The sequence below is a fragment of the Vanellus vanellus genome (assembly GCF_965231255.1).
Source record: "Vanellus vanellus genome assembly, chromosome: 8".
Classification (NCBI taxonomy): Eukaryota; Metazoa; Chordata; class Aves; order Charadriiformes; family Charadriidae; genus Vanellus; species Vanellus vanellus.
The window spans coordinates 14,893,111-14,920,039 of record NC_138913.1 but is presented as its reverse complement, the minus strand read 5'-3'; the positions used below and the strand labels follow the sequence as shown (position 1 = coordinate 14,920,039).

Genomic DNA, 26,929 nt, shown 5'->3' with positions numbered 1-26,929 from the left:
CTTCTGAGACATTGAAAAAATCCTCCTCCTTAAGACAAAAGTAACTTTTTTCTGTATTCTGTGAAGAAGGTCATGTACACTGAAATGAAAGATCTAGGCCTTCTTTCTTAAGTTACAGAAATTATGAGTCATTTTAAAGCCCTCCATTCTTTGTAGAGAACTTTTGGAAATGTTTTTCCCCTTGGAATGATTTTAGTTTGACTTTCCAGGTTTCAGTACAGCCAAAGGGGATCTGGTGAGGTCCATTCTGTACCCTAAACCCATGAACTTCAAGCTGTACAGAGATGCCCTCCGGTTCCTGATGTGCCTCATAGCATTTGCAGCCATTGGAATGATCTACGCAGTGTGTGTATTTGCACTTAATGGGGTGAGTTACTAAATGCAGGAGAAATGGTCACACCCATTTTTGAGAGACTTGAAACTTGAGTGGCTTCATTATACATTTATATATAAAAATATGGTCTTTGTCACTCTCCTTTTTGCCTTAGTATATGAGGCCATTTTACAATGTAATTGAATTTGTGGCAATGCACAGGCTCTCATACATTCAATTCCAAAGTCCCAAAACCCCACTGTTTCCCAAGTAATTTCTACTAAGGTCTTAGCAAATCCTACACAAGTGCTGCATGTCTTATCAGCAGGCTTCTGTATGCAGACTGCTTCTGTGTGTTGCCTGCTCTGTGCTTGCTGATACATGTAAATATCACAGTATGTAATTAGTGTAATACTTTCTAGAGCTCTGAAAATGGGAGATCCCAAGATCTTAGCACTCTGCAAGTATGTTTTATAGAGTTTTTGTAGCGCTTTTTGTACATTCCTAGAAAAATCACAAGTGAGTTACAGGCTAAATGGGACACACACTGATGTGTCATTGTGAAAAGGCATCTTTCCACAAACTCCGGTTTAGATCAAAGACCCATCTATCCCTGTCCACTGACTCTGAGTGTTATTGGGATCAAATGCTTATGGAAACTGGTTAGGAAGTAGGGCATGTATAGAATAATTCTTCCCTGGTATAGTCTGGTATAGTCTTTTAACTTCTTGAAGATAAAGGTCTAACAGTTCAGTAAGCTGTCTTTTCTATCATCTAGATCATCTAGCTGTAATAGCCACTGAAAATCTCCCAGAGTGTGGTTTAATATATTTCTGAATTCATTTATGCCTTGGACTTGACAGCACTTGTGGCAATGATTCCCGCAGTTTCATTATGTACTGCATAAAAATGCTTTTAAAGCTGCTGTCAAAATCACTAGGGGCACTGTAGGTTTTTGTTGCAGAGAAGTAGCAAATAGCTGCTTTCTATTTGATGTTTCCTGTACTATTCATGATTTATAAATCGCTGGCCACCCCTTCAGCCACCTTCCTTCCATGTTACAGAGCCCTGAACAGTACAGGTGTAAACACAGATTCCTGAAATTTACTAATGTTACAAAGAACTCTCCATTTTCTTCTGCCTTTTTTTTCATATTTTTTGTATAGTCATTTGGGGGTGGGGAACGGAAGGGAGAGAACCTTCACTAAGTTATGACTCAGCTTAATATCCTTGAGAGCTTTTGGGAAAAAACTTTTGCAAAGCCAACTGTCCTGTATCAGTTGAGTCACCCACATCTCCATTGATTGTTTTCCAGAGTTCTCCAGGAGGTTCTCTGATTTTTCTCGAGGAGGTTCACTGATGTTTTCTAGGTTCTCCAGGTCTTCTGTCTGTGAAGACTGTGTTAGCTCTTCTCTAATGTGCCATATACATCAAGGGTCAATTAATTTTGTATTATATTTTTAATCGAGTTTCTCAATATATAACTAAGACTTACTGTATCAGAAAGCAACAAGGGCCAGCTATTCCCTAGGAGAAGGCAAGGGTGACCAGAGCACAGGTGGTGCCCTCACTGACACAATTACAGTGTATCTGAACGTGGTGGGGAGAGCTGCATGCTGGTAACAGCCAATCAGTAGTCCCAGGCAAGGCAAAGTCGTAAATAATTCAGGCAGACCAGTCCGAAGCAAAGAAAGATGAGGACAAGAGACAAGGCTGCAACACACACCTAAAGGTGTCCATGCAGGAGGCAGTACTAGAGGCAGGTACACCTACAACATGGCTCAGACAGGGACTGAAAGCCCAGGCTTGAGCTTAAATGGAGCTCCTGAACCCATAAGCAGGGGGGTTGGGTGGAGGTGAGACTAGTGAGGGTAATTAAGGCCTATTAGTGCACCTACAGCCCTGCTCTATTGGTTTCTAAATCTTTGGAGAGTTTGCCTGAAACCCTTTTAAGAACAGTTCACTCATTCTCATGCATCAAGAAGGTCAACGTAAGAAGTAGTTGTACAAACAGTAGTTCTGCAATTTTTAAAGCCTAATTGCTTTAGAACTTCTTCAAAAACTTTCAAGAAATCATTTCATGCCTTGATAATTATCTGCTAATGTAAAGTCCAAGTCCCGAGTTGCAAGGTTGATTCTGCAATTCAGCTTTTGAATCATTTTTCTCCTTTGGGATAATCTACAATCAGTTGGCTCAGAAGATTAATTACCCTCGGGATATCAAAGAAAGTATGTTTAAGAACATATCCTGGTGTCTACTTTGCAGTTTTTCCTTTTTTTTTGTTTAACTTCACCCTTGTGATATGTAAAATACATGCTGATGTTATCACAGCAGCTGAAACTGTCTTGTCAGACTGGTGTAAGATTCAGTCACATGATATACTAAATGCTTTCTCTTTTGTGGCTGTGTTATCTAAAGGTGGTAAATGCTTCATTCTAATACAAAATAGATACAAAATATTATCAAACTGATGCCTTCTGTTGTCTGAAACAGTATCAATGAAGGGAGAATAAGAATATGATGGAAATTCAGCACATCAATGCAACACTATTTATGGTCAAAGTCAGAACTAGTAATAGTAGAACTCTAATGATGGCTTGCAGATCCTTCTGAACTGCAAATTGGCTTTAGTTTTCAGTGCCTCAGTTCTGGGACCCCAATTTGAAATGCATTCAATCCTTTAGCAGTGATATCAACTGCCGAGAATAACAGTGCTGACCTACAGCATACTGGCAGTCAGTTTTGCACTGACCTCTAAGCTCCCAAATTAGAGATTGCTTTTACAGGTGTGACTTTTACTTCCATGTCTCTTCCTGCAGGTAAAAGCAATTTCCTTTCACAACTCCTAGAACATAAGGTCTGAAGAAATCATTAGCTCATGCATTCTTCCCTCCTTTTCGGCACCATCCCATATGTCTCACCTGTCACCTGGTGAGACATACCTGGATCATTGAGTCCAGAGCTATGCCTGTAGGCAGTTGGATGAATGCCCATATAAATGGCAGATTCTTGTGTGCTGTGTCATGGGAAACTGGGCTATTGAGGGTGCAATAACCTAGCTGGCATGTTTGAACTCATGTGCTTTGGAGGAGACTCTGAGCTCTGCCTGGCAGGTTTATTGGCATGGAGAATGAAGGAAGGGCTGGAGGCTGCTCTTTAGTAGTGGTGCAGCCTTAAAGCCTTTGGTTAAATCAAAATAATTAATTTCTTAGGGAGATTAATACAGGATGGACCATAGGCAGAAAATGCCACGGCCTGAAGCACCTGCTGTAGAGGGGAGGAGGATGAAGAGGGCTATACTCAGACAATTCAAGCAGCACTGCTTGCTACCTTCTTGCTGATAACTGCCTTTGGTTTTATGTCAGGAGGAGGCAGGAGAAGTGGTGAAGAAGGCTTTGGATGTTATCACTATTGCTGTCCCCCCAGCTCTGCCAGCTGCCTTGACAACAGGGATCATTTATACCCAGCGGAGGCTGAAGAAAAAGGGCATCTTCTGCATCAGCCCGCAGAGGATCAACATGTGTGGACAGCTGAACCTCATCTGCTTTGACAAAGTAACTGCTATGTGGTGATTAATCTCTTACTAGTAATGGGAGCCATGCTAGGGGGTGGGAAAGTATGGGTTTTGATCAAGCATTTCCATTGTATTTTAGAAAGACACTGACCAATCTTGTATACTTAAGTACGTGATGTCTGAACAGACACTATTGCAAATTGTTGTTTTTCTTGGAATCTAGGAATTGGCTAATAGCACTTCTGCTCTGTACTGTGCTGTCATTTTCTGGACAGTAACTTCTTAAAATAAGTCTTGCTTTTTATTCCACTTGGAGCTGTCATGTGGGAAGTTAATTTAGGTGTGCATTTTAACTTAGACTGGCACCTTAACAGAAGATGGCCTGGATCTTTGGGGCTTGCTGCCCTCTGAAAGAAACTGGTAAGGCTCCTTGACACACCAATGGTATTTAAATTTGTTGGGATAGTGACTGGATTCTCCTCCTAGACATATGAACAAAACTAAACTTTTTTCTCTGTAGTCTCTAGAAAATGAGTTTGTTGCCTTATCCCAGGGGTCCTGCTCCACATGAAATGGTGCAGCCACTGTTGTCAGTGTTTGGTACAGCATATCCAAGCAGCATAGTCTGCAGTGGACATGCTAGGTTAAATCTCAAAGCTGCAGTGGTGCCTAACCCTTTATGATGTGAAGTCACTGTTACCCATTAGATTGCCGCTCAGACCCTCAGAAACGTACATGCACAAAAATGCTCGAACTTATACCAGCTTCATAGCTCAAGAGTCCTTACACAAGCCACAAGGAAGATACATTATAATAATCTGTTCTCTGTCCATCCCAATGGACTCCTTAACTGCAGAATACCCCTATTATGAGCATGTGTATCCCAGCCTTTAACAGGTGCATGAGAAGTAGCTCGGGGGGGGGGGGGGGGGGTCATGTCCACAGAAGCATGCTTGTGGTCTGACCACAGGATAGGACTTTAACAGCCCCCTGACTTAGGATTTTTTTTTGTTAGTTACATGTTGTTTGGTGTTCTCTGACGGTAATTTTTGTGTTAGCTTCCAGGACATTCACAGCTTCCCTGCGGACCACAGCCTGCCTTGGGGCCCAGCATTCAGAGCAATGGCGGTTTGTCATTCGCTAATTGTTTGGCAGGGCAAGATCCAAGGAGACCCACTGGATGTGAAAATGTTTGAGGCCACTAACTGGGTAAAGCTGTGCTTTGTTGCTATGCAAATAGTGGTGGGAAGTTTTGGTGCTCTTGCAAAGGAGAAATGTCCCAAGCCCTTCAACGCAAATAGCCACTTCCAACACAAAAGTTAAACAGGTAAAACCCAGAAGAGATACCACATGCTTGGGTTTTTTGAGAAATGTTCCTTGTTTCTGCCTAGAGCTTTCACCTAGGGGTACTTTAAATACTTAGCTCTTTTGACTGAAAGTGGTGGATATCATGCAAATCCCACTGCGGTATCAGCTCTAACTGTGGCTGCTGCCAGATAACAGGAAGTCCCAAATGTGACTTATATACAGATTAAGACTGCTTTTACAGAACATGTAACAGACTTCTGCAAGCTTTGAACTAGATACAAGATTTCAAACTTTGTTAGAGCTCTGTCAATGTGGAGATATTTCTACCATCTTCAGGTTTGAAATCCCATGCTGCTATGAAAGCACTGCTTTCAGTCTCTGTCCCATTACGTACAGCCATCAGTGTTGCCATTTACTCAGTTGCAGGGAGGGAAAGGGGAATGAGCATTTATGAAAACAAAAAGGCTGCAAATCTGAGATGGATAAGAGGAAAGCAGCCCATAATTACCTGCTGGAAGGTACAGCCACAAGCCATTGATGATGCAAGATAAGAGATTCAGGACAGGATTAGCTAGTCATGTGGGTGACAACATCCATACGTAACACCTGTCTGTTTTGTATCTGCAAAATATGTAAAAAAGACAAGTTTCAAGGAATAAACTATACAGTAATATAGGAATTAGAGGGTGTTTTTCCCCAGGGGCATCACATTGCCATCTTAGCCTTAGGCAGAAACCCATCAAAGTTTTAAATTAAACAGGAATAATCCTGTTTAATAATTCCTGTGAAACATTAATAATCATGTCCCCTTTGACACCATAAAATATTTTTGTTCTTCACAGTCATGTTGTGATGATTAAAAAACCCAGCTGATATGTGGAGTACTTGAAGAGCAGAGGATGCTGCTTTCTACATTAATACAATTTCTTATTATTTTCCCATTTGGTCTATGCTATAGCTAAAGATTTTTGCATATTTAAGTGGGTTGTAATGAATAAAGAATTTATTTTCAGCAAGAGGACATAATCTCTTTGCTGTGCAAGAGTACAGCAGTATATTAGTGAAGCTGGTGAAGCTCTGGATTTGATTGCCAAGGGAGGCAGTGGGTTTTCCATGACTGGAGTGTTTTAGTGTGAGATCAGAAAGACCGCCCTCAGGAATAAATAAGATACCTTGTTTTGAGGGAAGGAAAAGCTCTAAATGATTCCTTGACGGTCCTTTCAGCTCTGCTGGTGCTGGGATCTGAAAGATTTTTGTCTTTCAATACACAGGTGATAGATGATTCCAGTGGACACCAGATTGAAGGTCAAGGATCCACACATGCCACAGTTGTTAGACCTGGGCCTAAAGCCAGCAGTGTAAGCAATTTGCAAGGTTCACGTTCCTGATCAAGTTAAACTGTCAGTGTAAGAGTTCCCTTTGAGTAAAGGAATGTTTGGTTGTCCTAGTACAAGACAGCTCTTCCACACTTTGTCTTTCTTGTACTGCCTGCAGAGAGATTGCCTTGTTCTCACTAATTAAAAAGAGATGCCTAGGAAAGCTTGCTGCTCACACTAGAAGTAGGAGGATGCTGGATGACAGATTGTCCAGCTCAAGAATTTGCTTGTCCTAGGGGCTTAACACTCAATCCAAACTCAGCTGAGTAGTGAAGATCTCTAACAGCACTTGCGTCTGTAGTGGAGTCTGGCAGCTGATGTCAGACCATTACTGGTGACATACACCAAGGGGGCACTTTCAGACATCCATTTTCCCTTTGCAAGACCAGTGTAAGACCTAGCAAAGTCTTGTTAAAGAAACAGAACTGGTGAGTTCCTTTCAGAATATGACATCTTAACAGTCTGCTAAAACTGTCAGTGAACTTTTCCTACTGCTTAAGCCAAATATTTCTGTACAAATTCCTCCTCCTCTTTATGTATCAGTCCTTTCTGTCCCACTGTGACAAATTAGCCCCTTATACATGGTTAGCTTCTTACCATGGCCCAAAGGAGAGACCTAAAATTCTTTGGCCTGAGTTTAAAATCCTTTCTGCAGTATCTAATCCACTTGCTTTTCTCCTAGGCCCCAGTGGAAGGAATTACCATTTTACATCAGTTTCCATTTTCTTCAGCTTTGCAGAGAATGTCTGTCATTGCCCAGGAAATTGGTGGGGGACAGCAGGTCTTCACAAAAGGGGCTCCAGAAATGGTAGCCATGTTATGTAGAGCAGAAACAGGTAACTAACATTTATAAATGCTTCCTAGAAACATGTGTGTATAAGTGACTTTTGATGGTGCAGCGAAGCGGAAGGTCCAAGTGAGATTTCTGGGTCTAAGACTTTATACTTCTGCCTGACAAGTTAGGGTGTTTCTGTTGTGCTCTAAGGCTAAGCTCTCATACAGCCCTTCTCTGCAAAGAAGAACTGCTAAGGGATAAAAGCAAGTACCAACTTTTGTACAAGGTGTACAATCTCTGCCAGAATACATATCTGAAAAAGTTCTCTACTGGTCCAGTAGACACCAAAAAAAGTTTTCATTTTTCTCCAAGCTTTGGGAGGGCGGCTAGAAGAGCACAGCTCCTTCATGATACACTGGAAGAAGGTAAGACTTTGCAGAATAGCTTAGGGTACTAAGTGCAAAGTGACAGATCAATGGTTTTCTTATTGAGCAAAGTTCAGTTCAGCAGCTTTCCTTCATGTCCTTGGTCTATTGGTAGACTGTAGGTGTACCTGCCCTCTAGGATAGGAACCTTCTCTGCTGCAAGGCTTCCCTTTATTAGAAAGCAGTCAAATGCCCTGATGAACTGTCTTTTCCCCTTTTGCACAGTCCCATCAAACTTTGAAAGCAAGCTTCTGCTCTACACAGCACAGGGCTTTAGGGTCATCGGACTGGCATGTAAATCTCTACAGACGCAGAAGCAATCTACTGATCTAACAAGGTAAGCCATAGACTGCTTCTTATCAGCCACGCTCAGCCATGGGCTAGTGGTGCTTCACATAATACCATTACCACAACACCCCTGCCAAGAGCAGGGCTGTAGTAGAGAGTTTTCTTAGATTTAGGCCAGAGGGAATCTGATTTAAACCTGGATATAGGTCTGTCTGAGAATGGATAAAGGGCATTTCACTCCCCCATGCTTATAGCACATGGCCAGAATCCTTACACAGTTCTTAACGGTGGATCAACACAGGAAGTATAACTGTAGTACACTCTGGAGTCTAGTACACCCCTCCCTCACTCCCTCATTTCTGCAAATCTTATTGCAGATTTATCCCGGCTTTTAGCTGACGAGAAGTCTTTTTTGTTTGTTTGTTTTTGTTATCCTGGCTCCTTGATAAAGCAAAGGCAGCCGATTACCCCCATTACTGTTCTCTAGCCCAGTGAAAGTCAGCAGAGTTTCACTTCTGTCTCAGTCTAATCCTTTAGCTTTCTAGCTTTAGCTTTCTTTAGTTTCTAGAGAAGCCAGAAAACTCTTCTGCTATGCTCATGGTTTTAGTTTTCCACAAGCCTCACACAAAAACACCTACACATGAATCCATATGCTTTTACCCAAATCCCTCTAGCTTTTGCCTGTGATAATCCAGAAACATCACTTCTGAAACATTTGCAGTTACTTAGCATCTGCTATCCTCTCAGTTTACTAGCTGCAGGTTCTTATTCAGATGGGGCTTCCTTGCTCTATCACAGTGCTTTTTGCTTTGCTCAGAGCCTGTGACACTGTGGCAAAGTGCAAGTGGTTTGTTTAATTCTTGTGACAGGTGTCGTAACAGACCTGTCCGACCCAATGAGCAAGTGTGTGTGATATGGCCCAGATTTTGCAATTGTGTGTGCAGTTATAGCATGCATGATGTATATACTGCCAGGAGAAAAAGAAAACAACTGGAGGTCAAACACAAGATCTGCTGTGAAAGCAGTGACTGTTCTGGCACCACCTGACTCAGCTACTCTGACTGCAATGCAAGTGTTTGGCATCACCTCCTTCTTACTACCATGGCTAAAATAAGTGTTTGAAAGCTTTATTTTTTTTTTAGACTCTTCAGAGTCAACCTCTCTCCCTGAGAGACCTCTAGTTTATGACTCAGGGATGGGATTGCTTACCAAATTCTGTTCTCAACTGCATGTGTTTGACTATAAAACACGCAATAGCACAGGTGTAAAGAAAAGAGTCAGAGAGAACAGGATTGGAGTTCCCACATGCTGTTTGCTCAGGTCCTACTTTCAAGAGTAGCAGATAGGTTTACTAAGGTGTGTTTGTTGTACAGTCCTCAAATGAGAAGGACTAGTGTGCATGAACTTTCCAAATCAGACCACCACAGTTTGGAAATCCTGCAGGAAATTCAGGGTCCTTTTTCATGCTGGCTAAGGATAGTGTATGAATGGAAAACAGTCTAACTTATCCATCAGGCTTCATATTCATATGTTGAGCAGTTAGGTTGAAATTGGCTCTTTTTTGATTTGGTAATTAAGCAAACATGAGCTGGAAGCTGGCTAGGTACTGAACTCATTCTTCAGAAAAAGGAAAGAAGAGAAGGATGAAAAATCAAGTGAAGATCCTCCATACACAACGAGCACCACTTGCTGCCAGTGGGAATTAAGCCCTGCTGGTGTTGAAATAGCACCACAAAAGACAGACAGCCTGGGACTGCTGAAAACTAACAAGTTATTTTAATTCTTTTGAGTTAGGTGGGATGGTTAACAGTTATAACTGGCTATCAGCAAATTCAACGCATAAACAGGCCAAAGGCAAAAAGAAGAATTAAATCTGTCTGTCTGTTCTTCACTCTTAGGGAGGAGGTAGAATCTGATCTGACATTCCTGGGTCTGCTGATAATGGAGAATCGATTAAAGAGGGAGACAAAGCCTGTCCTGGAAGAGCTCAGTGCTGCCCGTATCAGGAGTGTTATGGTCACAGGTATCTAAAAAGGGTGGATTATTTATGTGGCCACTGGCTCAGACAGGGAGTTCAACGAGGTTTGAGTGAACAGTCTGCTGCTTTGTCACCGCCTCTGGTAGGAAGATACATTTGCATCTTTCAGACAATTACAGTCCAAGAAGCATCTGTGTTGTGATAATGATGTGAGCTGAACCATGCAGGCCTATATCCCTGACAACTTCACCAGGCTGTGTCAGATACCTAACTCTTAATCTGTCCCACTTTCACCACAGATCTGAGCCTTGCTGTTCCTCTGATACTTTCTAGTGAGTCCATTTGTTCTCCCTGGTAAGGTTATCAGATGACATGCACAAAGACATGTCATGCAAGATCCCCCCTTTATAGGGCCTCATGAAATCCTATTGTCATAAATGAGCAGAGATGGAGCATGGATGCTAGGAAAAATCACTGAACCTTATGCCATCTTGTAACTCATGCCTACCAGTCCCTATTTATCTCATTTTTTTTCTTGAAGGGCTGGTTTGGATTTGGATAGGACAACCCCCATTTTTTCCACGGTCCAAAGACATATTTACAGGAGTCACAAAGATCTTGTCTTCTTGGCCTTCACCTCTTTCAGCCCACATCCTACACCAAAGCCATCTAAGGGCAACTGATGAGAATCAGTGATACTAGCAGCATATTATCAGTGAATCTTGTACTGGGTTTTGTCTGAAATATGTAATCTAGGAGCACATTCCCCATCTTCAAGCTGAAGATGAAAATATTTCATCTCCAGATCAGAATGAAAATATTTTGTTTCCAGATGAAAATATGCTTAGTTGTTGAGACAGGCCTCATCTGCAAAGTTTTGATCTTTATCAAAAACTTTCTGAGGCACAAACACAGAAATCTTACTGATTCTTGCAGATATATTTGAAAATTCAGAATTCAGGAAAAGACTAACGTTTCTTCCATAAAAAATTCCTCATTGCAGAAATTTTTAGGTAACACTCTCCTTGATTTTTCTAGGTGACAACATTCAGACAGCTGTAACCGTTGCCAAAAATGCTGGAATGATTTCTACAACAAACAGAGTGATTCTTGTAGAAGCAAACCAAATACCTGGATCTTTTTCAGCATCTATAACCTGGAAACCACTAGAAGAAGACAAAACTGAAGATTACAGAAGCCTGGTGAGCATATGAGAAGCAGGTGTTGTGCAGCAGGAAAACAAACTAAGCTGGAATACTTTAAATAATGCAGTGGGATTATGCTAGTATAACAGAGGCCAGTCATTTGCCATCATCTGCATGTCAGAATGTTATGTGCTAGAAAAGTGTTTAAAAAGAAGGGATCTTTATAAAAATGTACTCCTCTAGAGCTTCCTTTCTAGCATATTGTGAACGTGTTTTTGCTAACTGCCTAGCTAGGCTTGAGAATAGCTTTGCAGAAACCCAGGTAAGCCCTCATGCTGAGCTGATGCCAGTTTAAAGCATGTTTCTTTTCCCTGCAAGGTAAATTTGGTAGTATAGATGTGGACTTAAAATCTGTGGAACTGCACTGAATGAACCAGCCTTGTTCAAGCCGGTAGAGAGTTAGCGCTTCCCCATACCTACAGAATTGAAACACAGATTAACTGCTGAGAAATTGCATATACACAGTGAAATGTAGGCTAGCTCTGCTAAGAAATTATATTTAATTAAGCATCTCCACAAAGACACTGAGGCAAAGGCCAGTTACTCTCTCCCTGAAGAGTATGTCTGAAGATTCTGGCACTTCTCTGAGAAGTATTAGAGTCAGGAAGGTGGTAGGGGATCTTTGCAGGGGCTGTTGAGGGGCTCCTTTCTACCAAAGCTCAGCCTGAGCACCATCTTCACTGTATTTCACTGCAAAAAGCCGTGCCTAGCTATGGTGCCCATATGCTCTCTCTAGCCCCTCTCACTCACAGCGCAGCCCACCAGATTGGAACTATTGCATAAATCCTGTCAAATGTGGCAATGCTGAGGGACAGCTTTTAAGACATATGAAGCACCCAGTTCGCACTGAAATTAATGGCATTATACGCCTAAATCCCTTCACAAATCTGCACAAAGGCAATGGGCCTTGAACCCAGGAGTCCCAGAGTCTCCACAAGTGCCCTCCCCTGGTATGTTGCTTTTCTTTGTCTGTAGTAGTGCTTGTGTAAATACACATAGTAGGTTTTGAGGGCCTGGGAGCAGTGCTTATTTTGTCTTGTTTTATAGGAGGATGACAGTCAGACTGAAAGAAGAATCCAGCTGGCGTTGGAATCAGGCCAGTATCATTTTGCCATGAGTGGAAAATCTTACCAAATCGTAGCACAGCATTTCAGGCACTTACTTCCAAAGGTAAGATCTGGATTATTTAACTGGAGTAGGCTTGCATTTCAGTCGATTGGATTAGCTGAAGAGATCTGTAGCAGAACATTTTTTTGGGAACAATTCTAACCCTGAAATACTCATGGGCTGGATGAATCTCTGATATTAACATATGGGAAAGGATCTGAAAATCCCCAGATTTTTTTCTACACATGAGAGGAGTGGACCTGCCTCACGGTGTGAGGACATGACTTAAAACATATGCCTGGCCCTTGCACTGCACTGATTCTTTCATGTCTTGGAGAACAGGAGAAAACATGGTATAATGCAGCATGCAGTTCAGCATGATTTGTCTGTTTTATAGAAAAAATAGTCCTACGAATTTTCTTCTAGTAAAACCCTGCCTGGTAATCTGTGTTCATTCAAATGACACACCAGGCCTCTTGTCCTTATTGTGATTGTTATTTTTTTCAAAATAATAATTAAGATACCTTTTAACTTTGATCATCAGCCTTTCCTGTTTTGAAGTCTAGCATCAGTTGTTTGGAAATGTGAATTTTTGGTGGTTTCTATTCCAGATTATCACTGAAATCACTGTGACGCTTGCATCAAGTGCTTAAAAAATCAATTCCTTTTTTCTCCTTACAGCTCCTGCTGAATGGAACAATTTTTGCTAGAATGTCTCCTGGTCAAAAATCCAGCCTTGTAGAAGAGTTTCAAAAGCTGGAGTAAGTTCATAATGAGCACTAAGAGTAAGGAAGTGTTTGATGAATTTCCAAGCTTGAAAAGAGTCTAGTAAGAGCTAGCTTTTGTCTAACATAGCGTTCCCTGGAAGTACACAAAACTAAAACTTCCACAGACATACACTTTGGCAATTAAATTCCAAAAGCCTGTTAAAGAAGAGACACTGAAGTCCATGTTGGTTTGGCAACCTGTCAAAGACCTAACACTCCCATGGTTCTGGGTTTTGTTTTTTCACATCATCCTTCATTCTTATTTCTCTTTCTGGGCCTGAAGGAGGGGCACTTGTCTACCCAAGATTTTTAGGAATATATCTCAGCACTGCAGCTTCTCTGATGCTAGTGGTCTTTTTACTGCACCGTTGCTGACTCACTGTGATGGGTTAGAAAACATGGCAGGGCCATCTGGATTGGCATGCCCTGGGCTGCTCACAGTCACAGAGGTGTATATATATCCTCAAGTCCCAGGTGTCTTGTTGCCTGTTATTCAGCTGTTCCCAAGTCTTTTGAAGACCTCCCACCCTCACCTCAACTAGCTAGTCCCTGGCCTTGCCCTAGAGCAGGGTAAGCTTTAGGCTGTTTCAGATTTTCAGCCTGGTATGAGCAGTTATGAGCACCCCAACCACTCTCTGGCCTCCCTGGACCACCATCGCTGCCTCCCAGTGAGAACTTCCCCTGCACTGAAATCCAGGCCTCAGCAGTAAAAGACACAAGTGAGTCAGCTCCTGAAGCACTATGTTGATTTTACTTGGATGCTGCAGATGTAAGAATTTGCTTTTAGGGCTCATAATTTCACAAGGTTATTTCAGACTCAGGGTGGGGACCTGTCTCCAGATATCCATGTTCTCCCATGTTCTCCTTCTTTCTTTACTCCAGCTGCCTCTGTCACTCTCTGTCTGCTCCAGGAGATTCTGGCAGGACAGGAGGCCAAAACAAAACCAAAGAAGTTTGCATGACTTGCATATATGACTCGCAAGGAGGAGGTTCCGATTCCCTCCTGTTTATAAGTCTCACTTTTTCTGGCACTTAACTGTAGGTTGCTTTATTTTTTAGTTACTTTGTGGGCATGTGTGGAGATGGAGCCAATGACTGTGGGGTAAGTGAAAATTCTTTACAATATATTTATTTAAAAAATTAAAAATTAATGCAATGCCAGTAGAATACCCCAGATTCAGCACATGCTGGAGGTGAGAGTGCTCTGCTTATTCACAGAACAGCTGTACTGGCACCAGTACTTATTCAGGCCTGATCCCACAGTGTGGTTTTTACCATGCAAGAGCTGTCCTAGGCACAGATTCTTGCAGTTTGTGGTCTCAAGGACTGATTCATTTCCTTTGCAAAAACCACCAGAGGATTCTCCAAATCCTCCACTGGGGTTTCTGTCAAAATCATCAGTGTCTGGGGGTGGAGAAGACTATAGTGAGAAGGAGTTTCCATAGGGAACAGCTGTAGCCCTAAAAGGTTTTTGTAAATGCATATTTTAGAAGTGAAATAAAGTTTTGGGTTTTTTTTTTGTGTTTGTTTTGGTTTTTTTTTTTTTGGTTTTTTTTTTTTTTTTCAAAAGGAAGGGTCCATGTTCAGGAGGGACCCATAACTCCCTTCTGGGCAGGTTCAGTTCACTCCATGACTTCAAACATCCTTGTGTCAGTGGGAGCAATGCCACCTAGGCAGTGAAGCACTCTCTTGCCCTAACACAAAGTCCCAAGAGTTCTCTTGGGGCAAGCGAGTAGAGAACCTAGACTGTCTACATAAGGTGTGACTGCAAATAAGTGCTGGGAAAGGAGGCAGAGCCAAACCTGTCTTCTGCAGCTAGGGTGGTGGTGGATGGCTTTGGGTTCTGTGGGAAATGGACTTTCCCATGCTATCATTCCCATTCTTCTGGACCCAATGCCTCAACCATGTCCCACTGGAGGAGCCTTTCGGGTGGAGCACACCCAGGGAATGAAGAGGCACTGCTGTTCACAGAACGCATCCTGTAATAAGGGGTCATTTCTTGGCTGACATGTCAGTTACTGTGTCTTCCTGGTTTGTGAGGGCTGAAGGAGAATGTCATTTTCAGGCTCTGAAAGTGGCCCATGCAGGGATATCACTGTCGGAGCAGGAGGCATCTGTGGCTTCACCTTTCACATCCCGAACCCCCAGCATAGCATGTGTGCCAGAGCTAATCAGGTAAGTGTGGGGTTTTGTTTCCCATTACATAAAGGAGGCAGTTGCCACTCCTATCAAATATTAGTGTTGGGTGTTCCCACCAGGCCAGAATGTACATATCTAGAGAAAAATAAATGTCTTTGACCTTGAAATTGTCATTTGCCTAGTTCCCATCTGAAATTCCTTTAAGATATATTAATTCCATCAAAACTACAGGAGGAAGGCATCTACAGCTGAGCTTTAATTCATTAACAGTATTTTAAATGCAGAAGAAATAGCAAAATGAACAATGCTCCACAAAGCTGAGTCAAATGTCCACAGTATCAACTTGTACACTACTGTTAGGCTCTGCCTCTGACACCCTATGCAAAAAAAACCATCAGCATCTGTTATGCCAGGGTCCTGATTTTGCTTACTGGGGTAGATGAATAACAAGAGAGAGTGCGTTACCCTCACTGGATATTGTATGTTCACTTCAGGAGGCGAGGACTTGTGAGTTTGAACTCACTGAGCGGCTGCTTGGCTTTGTATGTTTTTCCTCATATGGAGTTGTTAGCTGCACTATTAACATCAGCAGGAAGACTCTCTGGGGTAAACTGTAGTCTTGGGAACATAGATGACTGGAATCAAACCCTTTTGCTTGCAGCAAGATTTCTGCAAGCGAAAATTTTACTTTGAATCTGGCCAGATTTTTTTTATTTCGCCTCCCAGCAAGATAGTCGCAGAGACTTCTCTACTTGTGACACATGCATTGTTTTTCAACAGCGTTTTGAGAGGACTGGCAACAGGAGCAGACCCATCACCTAACTGCTGTCCTTTATTCATGTCTTCACACAGGGAAGGCCGTGCTGCCCTCGTCACTTCCTTCTGCATGTTCAAGTACATGGCACTGTACAGCACCATTCAGTACCTTGGTGTTCTCCTACTGTACTGGGTATGTCTTGGGAATGTGTTGGCTAGAACTGGATGAGCTGCTACTCCCTTGTAGGAGAAACATGGCATAAAAGCCCCAATAAAACTAGGGTATGGAGCTTTACCTTTATCTGAGCTGCAGACTTCTGTGGTGTGATCGTATGGTCCTCCAGTACCCTCAGCTGAAAACTGGAAAGATTCTTCCCGTTAACTTCAGCCAGTGGGCTCAAGATGCAAGCTGGGCAAAAAGAAGGCTGAGATACTGAACAGTATATTTAATGAGGGCATATGTCTGCTAAAAGGGAGAATCTGGCATAAGCATATGCTCTTGCAATTTATTCAGCATTTAAAGCATGAATTAGCTTGAGAGTAAGCAAAATCTCCCAGAGTGCCTTAAGCCACTTTTGTGTGGCTTCTCCCCAAATAAAGAAGAGGGCTTCACATTGAGAAGTCATCCAGGACTGAGAAAGCATATCTCCTCCTTTTTTTTTTTTTTTTTTTTTTTTTTTGCATTGAGTGAACTGTAAGCATGTTAGTCTGCATAATGCACAAAATGAAAGTATTCACTGCAGGCCCAATGGTGACGAATTTATTGGCAGGCTGGTGGATTGTGTAGTCCCCTTATCTGCTGGCTAGTCTTTCAGAATAAACAGCAGAGCATTAGCTCCATGAAAAGAATACAGCTTTCTGAAGACGATAAAAACAAGCCCATGGCAAATGTCTGATTTGTGATTTTTTTTTCTTTGTGTTCCTCTTTTCAGCAACTAAACTCCTTTGGGAATTACCAATTTTTGTTCCAAGATCTGGCTATTACCACTGTAATTGGTGTGACAAGTAAGCCCCTTAGTCATCCTATGTTTTAATGAGAGAATCATCTCAAATATTTTTCACCTCCTTGGAAATGCATAATCCTATGTACAGAAAGGGAGAAAAGAGAGAGACTACATAGAGTGCAGATGTTTAGATTAGTAGAGGAGGTGTCTTGTTTGAGAAAATCTCAGAAATAAGATGGGTAATTCTTAGTGGTGCTTTTGTAGGTTGTTGATAACTGGGATGTTATCTGTAGAAGGAGTAAAAACAGACCTAATGGAGTGGAAAGTCTATTCAGGTGTTTCCTGTTGACTTAGAAAGGCGGATCAAGAAGATACCTAAGGGTCCATGGCAGTGACATGGACAGTGGGATTGAGTGCACCCTCAGCAAGTTTGCGGACGACACCAAGCTGTGTGGAACGGTTGACACGCTGGAGGGGAGAGATGCCATCCAGAGGGATTTTTGACAGGCTTGAGAGGTGGTCTTGTGCAAAATTCATTAAGTTCAAGGAGGAAAGAAATGACAGATGTCAGACACTACGGAGCAGGAAGTTGTAAGCCGAGAATAAGGGAGGAGACCAGTGCTGGAGGGCAAAGAGAAAGACAGGGTTGTTGAGATAGAGTAAATGCAGGAAGAGGTTTAGAAGCAGGAATGGCAAGGGGCATGAAAATGATATATTAAAACCACATAGCTGTCTTCCATCCCTGCTGGAACACAGACAACTGGAAAATGCATTGATTAAATCAAGCCTAAAAGGGTCAGCCAGGGTCATACTGGGTGCCAAAAGTTACCTTGCTCTAAGTAGCCCATTTGGAACACTGCATCAAGGCTATCTGTATAGCTCTTTTACTCAAAGTCTGGATAACTTTTAACAACCTAAGAACAGAGGAAAACCTGTTAGGTCAGCTAATGCAGTCCTCTAGTAGCTCAAATAATCAGGGGCACTAGGTGCTTAGTCCAGGAGGATGCACAGAACATGGGTAGCAGAAAATCCCAACCCACAGTTGACAAGTGACAGAGAATGGAAGAGCTTGAGCATATCCTTATATCCTTGGGCCTGACAGTAGCTGAATAAGAATCCAACATTTTATTTTCCAAAAATGCCTCATGATAGTCCGATGCCATTAATTAACCTCTTCTGTAGCCAATAAGATTTTGTAAGAAAACAACTCTGTATTTTGTACTTGATATAATATTTGTCTGTATTATAAAGAACGTTATAGGCTGTAAAAGTGCTGGCCATTGATAACAGTCAGTAATATACAGCAGCACTGCTTGTATTTTGGACACGCTAGTAAACATGTCTGTGCATGTTTCAGTGAGTTTCACAGGTGCCTATCCAAAGCTGGTTCCCTACAGGCCTCCTAGCCAGCTCATCTCTCCCCCATTGCTGCTCTCTGTTGTACTTAACATCCTCTTCAGCCTCAGCATGCAGATCTTCGGGTTTGTGGTGGTCCAGGAGCAGCCTTGGTATTCCAAGACTGATATACACAGGTAGGTCCTTGTTGTGATTTAACCCCAGCCAGCAGCTAGGAGCATGCAGCTGCTTGCTCAGCCCCGCTTCCCTCCCCAGGAAGGCTAGGGAGAAGAGGGAGAAAATGAGGGGAAAGGGAAAAAACACTCGTGGGTTGAGATAAAGGCAGTTCAATAGAACAATATCAGAAAAAGAAAATAACAACAACCACCACCACCACCACAACAACAAATAATAATAATAATATTAATGATAATAATAATGATAATAATGACACTAGAATAATGACACTAGTCACTCACCACTTGGTGAATTGGCACTGTCTGGAGCAGCATTTCTGCATTGTACCCCCTGGGCCAGCCCTATTTATGTACTGAGCATGATGTCTATGATACAGAATATTCCACTGGGCATTTCGTTGTTCTGTCTGTACTCCTTCTCAGCTTGTATGGGAAGCTGAAAACAGTCCTTGAAAAGCATAAACATTGCTTAGCAACAACTAAAACAATATGCATTGTTGCCAGTCCATTCATACAACATCTGAAACAGAACAACCACTAGAAAGAAAATGAAGTCTGTTCCAGCTGAAACCAGGACAGTGCCCTTCTTCGGACTCTGGGTGACACAGGCAGACCTAGTGGGGCAGGTCTGCATGGTACTATTGATCAGCTTAACTACAGGCCCGATCAGAAGCTGCAGGCAGATCCTGTGCTTCCCCACAGGGTGCAAACACATTAAACAGTGTTGTCTGTAGGTCCCTAAGCTCTCCAGCAAGTCTGCTGCACAGCACAGTGCATGTGGTGAGAATGCTTTTGTTGAGCACAAAGGGAAGCATTTAATTGCAGGGAAGACCAGGGTATCCAAGTAGGTTTGAGCTCAGGCTCTACCAAGTTCAGCAAGCTCAACCCAGTGGGTAAGATTGAGGACATTGCCAATAACCTACCTCCTTGTGATATCAGGAGCAAATCATGGCTGTGAGGGAGGATTTGTGATAGTGGTAGTGGGAGCTGGGGGAAATAACCAGGACAGTGATCATTCGCTGACCAGTGTGACACTCTTTTTCAGTGCCTGCCTCTCAATGAACAACCACATGAAGAATTATTCCTCTATTTCTAGCCTGGGGCTCCATGGGATAAGAGGTGAAGCCCTTGAGCAAACAGACAATGGCTACAAGAGCTATGAAAACACCACAGTGTGGCTGCTAAGTACCATCAACTGCCTCATTGTAGCCCTAGTGTTTTCCAAGGGCAAGCCTTTCAGGCAACCCATCTACACAAACTGTAAGTATGGGGAGAGAGGGAGGGATCTGTAAGTCAACTCAGGAGGTCAATTCACTAGGGAAAAATTAAAACTTGACCAAAGTGATGCCAGCCAAAAAAGCAGGAGCCTTTAAACCTGTGGCTACAAGGCTTGTCCCACCCTCACATATATCTACTTGACTGAGTAAAGCTGTGGTTTTACTATGTTCATTTTTCTTTTGCTCAGAGTTCCTTCCCATCTCATGGATTTTTTTGACTGTTTGGCACCAAAAATTATTACAATCTTCTGTAGTAAAGGCAAGCAGCTGAGTTTGCTTATAAAGCTGCAGTTTTATTTACTTATTCTTGTCCTGTCAGATGTGTTCATACTGGTGCTCACAGGGCAGCTGGGCATTTGCCTCTTCTTGGTGTTTGCTGATATTGATGATCTCTACTCTAAGATGGATGTGAGTATTGTTCCAAGGTGGGTTTTCTTCCTACTGCCAGGCCTATTATAAGTGGGATTGTTTTTAACAAAAGGCACAGACTTTTGCAGGGATACATGGCACCTCTAAAGACAAATAAAATTTAAAGAGATGGATTTTAGATGATAGGACTGAAGAACCTTCTGAGATATAGTAGCTCCAAACTAAGATCTGTGCATTCTGACACCTGGACAGCTACACATGTAAGTTTGATTGTTTCAGCACATTGTCCATGCAACAGAAGATGACATCACTAAGCTTACCTTGCTTGGTATGTTGCTGGCTTGACAGTTGTGAAGCCTGGAGAAGAAAGTGGCTATGCCCTGCAAGTTTAGACTAAAGCACCATGCACTTATGTTTCTCAGGCTGTGCTACTCTGCACATAGATCCTCTTGCAAAGAAGATCTGTCGGTTCACACTCCTAGCATCTCTCAGTTCTCAGTCCCCAATATTGTCAGGCTCCCTGTTTAAATTTCAGACAGCTGTCAGTTTCCTAAAGCAGAATTTGGGTTTAGAACAGTTGTAAAGGAAGACTAGTGGGGCTGTCATTGCAATAGAAGATTTATCTTGATCCTTGATTAATAAATACCAATAGGGCTTGGCTTATGTAGTCTGGCAGAATGCAACCTGGGAGTTGCCTTGTGCAAATCCGTCTCAGGGGAAATGCAAGGGATGGATAAGATCTACATCAGCCATAGGACAGGGTTGTCAATGGACCTGGCAATTAGTAAGTTGAGGCTGGGAGGTGTTAACCTCCTCCACTGTGACACTCACAGCCTTGTAGTACGAGTCACAGGAAGAAAACAATGAAAGCAACACATGGCTATTTTTGCAGTACGTTTCTCATCAGAATGATGAACTGTGGTAGCTTTGGGTAACAAGTACTGAACAAGATGTTGCTTCCAGTCCTGTATCTTTGTGTGACAGTTAGCAAGTGGATTTAGAAATGGAAATAATGAAACACAGAAAGAGAAACATAGACAAGGGGAATGAACCTGCATTTAACACTAAGCAGCCCAGCTAAAGGTGCCTCACTGTGTAACTGTTTCCGGAGCAGCGGCTCAGTGGGCAGACCCAGTTAAAGAATCTGCCACGAGATGGCACTTCAAAGCAAGTTTTAGTCCTGTTGTGGACTGTTGTGACACAGGACATTGTGACCACTGCAGCTGTGAGGTGTTAAAATGCCTTTGGGAGAACTGCAAAACTCCCAGGCTGTCTGGAGGGAATACACTGGATTTGCTGGGAAGAGAAAAGGAGGGAGTGGCAGTAAGAAGTTCTCTATAGCACGGCCCTGGAGAAACTGCTGATCCACATTTTGGATCTGAGCTGCATCTCCAGAATAAGTTGAGCTAGAGCCAGAAAGCCAGTGCTGCCAGCTACGAGAAGCTGGAGCTGGGTTTGGAGCTGAAATACTCAGAGTTTGAACTATTTCCTGTATTAGAAAGAAAGGAAGCACTTAGATTTCCTGTTGGAGTTCTGGAATGCAGTTTTCTCTGCTGCATCATAAGTTTACAAGTGTCTTTATCAATAATTCCTCAAGACAAGTAGCTACATTGGCTCAACAGCAGTGTACAGCCAGTGTGGGATTCTGGCTTTTGATGACACAAAGCTGGTGAGGGGTTAGAGAACAAGTCCTATGAGGATTGGCTGAGGGAACAGGAGTTATTTAGCCTAGAGAAAAGGAGGTTGAGGGGAAACCTTGTCACTCTCTACAACTACCTGAAAGGAGGTTGTAGTGAGGTGGGAGTCGGTCTCTTCTCCCAAGTAACAAGTGACAGGATGAGAGGAAACAGCCTCAAGTGGCGCCAGGGGAGGTTTAGATTCCATATTAGGAAAAATTTCTTCACCAAACAGGTTGTCAAGCACTGGAACTGGCTGCCCACAGAGGTGGTTGAGTCACCATCCCTGAAGGCATTTAAAAGACGTGTAGACGGGGTGCTTAGGGATATGGTTTAGTGGCAGTGTTAGGTTTATGGTTGGACTCGATGATCTTAAGGGTCTTTTCCTACCTAAATGATTCTATGATTTTATGATACAAGCTCCTACCAGTGTCTAGTGTGTCCACGTGTTATTGGAACAGCTTCTCCTGCTTTTTTCCCAGCTTGTTTGCACCCCTACCACGTGGCGGATCTCCATGGTGATAATGCTGGCAGTCACACTTGCTGTGTCCTTACTTGTCGAGGTGAGCATGCTTCATTGAATGTACCTGTCAGCACTAATTGGAGGTCTCACTATTTCTCCCTTCTCCTCAGCCCAGCTTGGGAATATCTATTAAAACAGGAGCCACTGCTGCTACCTCGCCCTTCCTCGCTTTCCTCAAAGCCCCATATCTGAATGATCAGATATAAGGGAATACAAGGCCCAACTACCTTTTCTTTCCTCTGGTGAATGGAATGTATCAGGCCCTGCCCCAGGCTAGAGATATATGGGCAGTCTTCGGTGTTTGCTACTCAGATCCTGAAGATTGTCAGGAGGAGCTGGTCCCAGTTTTCTGGTGGAGAGCTCTGGTCGAGCTGGTATGAGAAGTGGTCAGTAAAAGGCTATTTATAGAATGTGGATGAGCAGGACAGGGTGGGAGATGTGGGTCTTTGCTACTTGCCCCATATGTGTCCTGTGGATGAAGAGGGAAAACTGTTATTCAGGTCCTCCAGAATCTTGCTTTTGCTCTTGCTTTTACAGGAAGCTGTCATCGAGAACAGACCCTTATGGCTGCTGCTGAAAAAGACCTTCCGGTACCACTCAAAGAGCCATTACAAGAGGCTGCAGCGAGTGTTAGAGCAGGACTCAGCCTGGCCACCTCTGAATGAAACCTTCTTCTCAGATTCTGTGGCAATATCAGTAGAGGGAAATATGGGAGGCCATAGCAATCCAACGTTTGACAGCAATGAGGACGCACTCTGAAGGAAACTGCAGAGGACACGTGTCCAGGACAGTTGCAGTTGGCTGTAGAAGGACTATCTCAGAGACATAAGAGAAAAGGAAGGACCAACCCATCAGTTGTCCTCTGTTCTGACTAGCCAGCTCTGGCGTATTTTTAAACTAACTGAAAGCAGAAAAGCTGGCTGCAGTAGCATAAAGCCACAACAGTGATTCTCCTGTCCCCTTGCCCATGTATGAATGGCTGCCAGCTGTAAATGGAACAGCTTACTGAATATTGGTGAAGTATTCATGGTTGAAACACTCCATTGCTGCATCCCTCTCTTAAACTGCATTATGCAATCCATAAAAGCGGGGGCTTCTCCAGATGAGAAATAGCTAATTCAGATACCAGCACTCCTCTGGGGAGATCCCCTCCGAGAAAAAAAAGTAGAACTTACTCCTGATAGAGGTTGCTGAATGTAGGCAGCTCCTAGGATTCCTGTGGCTCCTCAGGTTTCAGCTACTGCTACCTGGTGTCTGGTGTTTGTTGGGTTTTTTTTCCCTTCTGGCAATACTTGGCTTTCTGGAGCTGGAAGGAGCTGCAAATACCCAGAGCCTTCTAGAAGCATCCACTCCTAGCACCATTGTGCTCTTTCCATGATGGGAACAACACGGAGTTCTATTGCTAGTTCACTGCTACTAGGCAACCTGTTTGCCCTCTTGTCAGTTTAAAACATGTGGTACTTGCATTTTCTGGGTGAAAAATCTGTTGACCTACAGAGCAGAATGGTTTCATTGTTTAACAGTTCTTTTTTGAGGGAGTTATTTGTTCAGGACACCCATTTTAAAAAAGTAGAATGAAACACACGATAATTGCAAATTATGATCTCATTCTGTGGGTCTACAAGGACATGCTGTCCCTTGTGGTGTGAGCTTGCTTTACTAGAGTGGATGCTGCACGGCTGGGCTGCCACCTGGCATTAGCTCCTGGTTTACCAGTGCCAAAAGAAGCAGATATTGGATGGGTTACTACCTCCAAGGACCTAGGCCCTGAATTAAAAGACAGGGAGCCAGCTAGGTCTCAGAATAATTTTATTAAATTCTGTGATGTGCTCTGAAGTTGAACCATCTGAGGTTTTGGCTCTGGTTTCTAACCATAATTGCACATGCTACACACCATGTGTCATTCATCAACTCACATCCCTCACCCGTTAACCTTTGGTGACTTTTACTCACTCTGCTGGGCTGCTTCTGGTGTACATAAATGCAATGGCACTGTGTATTTCTGCAGGTTTTGACTACTCAAAAACAGCAGCTTCTACCAGCACATATTCTCTTAGCCCTTTGGTACTAGGTGGACTTCCTGCTCACAGCATTTTGCAATCTCTGTCCCCAGCTGAGTGAAACAAGATGTTACTCAGGAAGGCTTCGGACCAAGAGGAACACTTCCTTCTTTAGATCAGGTGCATAGGGGAGTTGTCCCCTCTGAACTGCACAATTTGTTTTTCACTGCTGGAACTTGCCCATGCTTTTCCTGGGTGGATCTGAGGAGCACTTTGGGAGCACTTTAATGCCGGGGAATGTATGTTCCCACTATTTGATGATGAAGCACTCTTGCATTTCCACAGCAACCCAGGGAATCAGGCAAGTGGGGAGTCATGGTAAAGATTCCTTTGGTCTTTGAGAGTAAAAAGTAGCTCTGGAAAACAAAGAGCAAATCAGAAGAGGTTATGGATTGTTTTGATTCAACATGTCTGTACCAGAACAGTGTTTGGAAAGAATATAGCTTGAATAAAAAAATAATAATACTATTTTTCTAAAAAGAAAAAAAAAAAACCAAAAATGTTTCAACTTGAATAAAACATTTATTTGACACAAAGCAATTTTTTCCTTATCTTAAACAAGTTTGACAGAAGCAAATGGAGTAAATACCTTCCTACCTACTGCAGTACACCTAATGGTAAATGCCTGCCACAAAGCCACACAACTTGACACAACCCAGAAGTGGTTCACATTTATTCATAGAAGTGTCTCCAAAGTTTGGTTGAGTTCCTAGTTTGCAGCAAAGTCCATTGGAGAGTTAGATGCTCTAGACACTCCTTGCAGCTTAAGGAGACACCAAAGAGCAGGTTAGTGGAGTTATTCCTGTTATTCTCTGTTTGAGATACAGCAACGTTTCCCTTGGAGACAAAATTCACTGTCCTATTTATGAACTCCAGCAGACAAGAAATATGTTGCTGCATGGACGATCACGTCCGTAGTCCTGCTCACCACACTATTCCTGGTACAGGCCAGGATGCTGTTGGCCTTGGCTGCCTGGGTACACTGCTGGCTCATATTCAGCTGGCTGTCCACCAACATCTCCATGTCCTTTTCTGCCAGACAACTTTTCAGCCACTCTTCCCCACACCTGTAGCACCGCATGGGGTTGTTGTGACCCAAGTGCAGGTCTCTGTTGAGCCTTCCTACCCTCAAGCAAATCAATATTCCTGCCCAACTTGCTGTCGTCTGCAAACTTGCTGAGGGTGCACTCGATCTCCTCATCCAGATCGTTGTTAAAGATATTAAACAGAACTGGCCCCAATACTGAGCCCCGGGGAACATGACTTGTGACCAGCTGCTAACTGGATTTAAGGGCATGTAACTGGTGCTTAGGGACATGGTTTAGTGGTGGGTTTGGCAGTGCTAGGTTGTTGGTTGGATTTGATGATCTTAAAGGTCCCTTCCAGCCCAGACGATTCTGTGCTTCTATGGGATAAACTGGCAGCTGCAGTAGCATTGCAGACGAGGCAAATAAGTTATGTTTATGTCACAATTGACAGTATGAAAGTATCAACTCATGGCAAACCTGTGGCACTTGTAGGGTCAATAAGAATAAGACCTGCTTGCCTGCAGCTGAAATACAGCCTTACCTGCAAGAGAACAGAATTCAGAGGGTCAGTGGCGTTTGACCTCTGCCACTCTTCAAGATGTCAGTCTTGTGTTCCATCTTCCTGTGCAAGTCCAATGTCTCCAGCGTATTTTGTGATCTCCCTTCAGTGGCATCACCCACAGTTCAATCAGCAGAGCTCTGCAGTGTGTTCCAGCTGCAGTGAACTGCTTCTATAGCATAACTCTGGCTGTCGGGAGACAAGCGATAAGTTACGCCCATCCTTGCTGTGGAAACCAGTTCATATGCCCACATCGAGCCCCTGTGTGGAATATCAGAGGTTCCAGTTCGCATCCCAGTGCTGGGCTGGTCCCCTCAAACTTGGACTGGGGATGTATTTAGGGGTCAAGAAGAGGAATAAGCAAAAATAAAAGCTTCAAACATGTTCAGGATTCGCATGATGAGGAATAAGCAAAAATAAAAGCTTCAAACATGTTCAGGATTTGCATCTGCCTTTTGCATTTTGAGGGTCTCTATAATTTGAAAGGATCTTAAACTTCTGGAAACCAGAGCTGCATGAACAGTAACAGGCAGCTTCCCGCCTCGTGTCGGTGCGGGTGTCTGTCTGCCAGGGACCCGCCATGCTCCTTTTGTCCATCCTCGCGGGATGTAGGTGCAGCGAGGCGCTCAGTCCTGGCTAAATGTTCGAACTTGCTGCTTGGCACTCCCAGTTTGTACCACTGACAGAACTGTAGAGAAACACAAATAAAACTTAGCCACCTAGTGAAAAGAATTCTTTTGAAGGAATATTGTAGAAGTATTTTGCAAATTCTGAGGCTGTATAAGGGCAGAGACAGATGGACAGCCCTGCATGTGGCTTTCACAGTCCCTGGCTGCAGTCCAAGCTATCCAAACACAGCTGAAGAATCCCCTAGAGGACTGAAGCTGCAGGCTCCCTTTCTCCTTTTGTCACGCAGTGGACACCGGTTGGATAGATCCCCAGTGATCTTTGCCAGCAGACACTGTCCATCCTGGTTAGCTTTCTGTAATGGAATCAAAGGAGCAGACTC

The 26,929-nt window shown here is 43.2% G+C and overlaps 1 protein-coding gene across 1 annotated transcript in view; it reads left to right on the top strand.

Moving 5' to 3' along the window:
- LOC309674938 (putative cation-transporting ATPase 13A4) overlaps window positions 1-23,351 on the top strand; it is a gene marked incomplete at its 5' end in the record, with an annotated part of 40,975 nt that extends 17,624 nt beyond the window's left edge. The window contains 20 exons of the mRNA XM_082487128.1: window positions 210-367; window positions 3,680-3,868; window positions 4,187-4,248; window positions 4,887-5,037; window positions 6,408-6,494; window positions 7,195-7,348; window positions 7,938-8,049; window positions 9,899-10,023; window positions 11,017-11,180; window positions 12,231-12,353; window positions 12,972-13,051; window positions 14,117-14,159; window positions 15,123-15,232; window positions 16,049-16,145; window positions 16,885-16,957; window positions 18,254-18,428; window positions 19,474-19,688; window positions 20,025-20,113; window positions 22,233-22,313; window positions 22,811-23,351. Of these exons, the coding sequence (XP_082343254.1) occupies window positions 210-367; window positions 3,680-3,868; window positions 4,187-4,248; window positions 4,887-5,037; window positions 6,408-6,494; window positions 7,195-7,348; window positions 7,938-8,049; window positions 9,899-10,023; window positions 11,017-11,180; window positions 12,231-12,353; window positions 12,972-13,051; window positions 14,117-14,159; window positions 15,123-15,232; window positions 16,049-16,145; window positions 16,885-16,957; window positions 18,254-18,428; window positions 19,474-19,688; window positions 20,025-20,113; window positions 22,233-22,313; window positions 22,811-23,032 (2,510 nt within the window). The 3' untranslated portion in view covers window positions 23,033-23,351. The remainder of the gene's footprint in view (window positions 1-209; window positions 368-3,679; window positions 3,869-4,186; window positions 4,249-4,886; window positions 5,038-6,407; window positions 6,495-7,194; window positions 7,349-7,937; window positions 8,050-9,898; window positions 10,024-11,016; window positions 11,181-12,230; window positions 12,354-12,971; window positions 13,052-14,116; window positions 14,160-15,122; window positions 15,233-16,048; window positions 16,146-16,884; window positions 16,958-18,253; window positions 18,429-19,473; window positions 19,689-20,024; window positions 20,114-22,232; window positions 22,314-22,810) is intronic.
- Window positions 23,352-26,929: the final 3,578 nt, after the last annotated feature.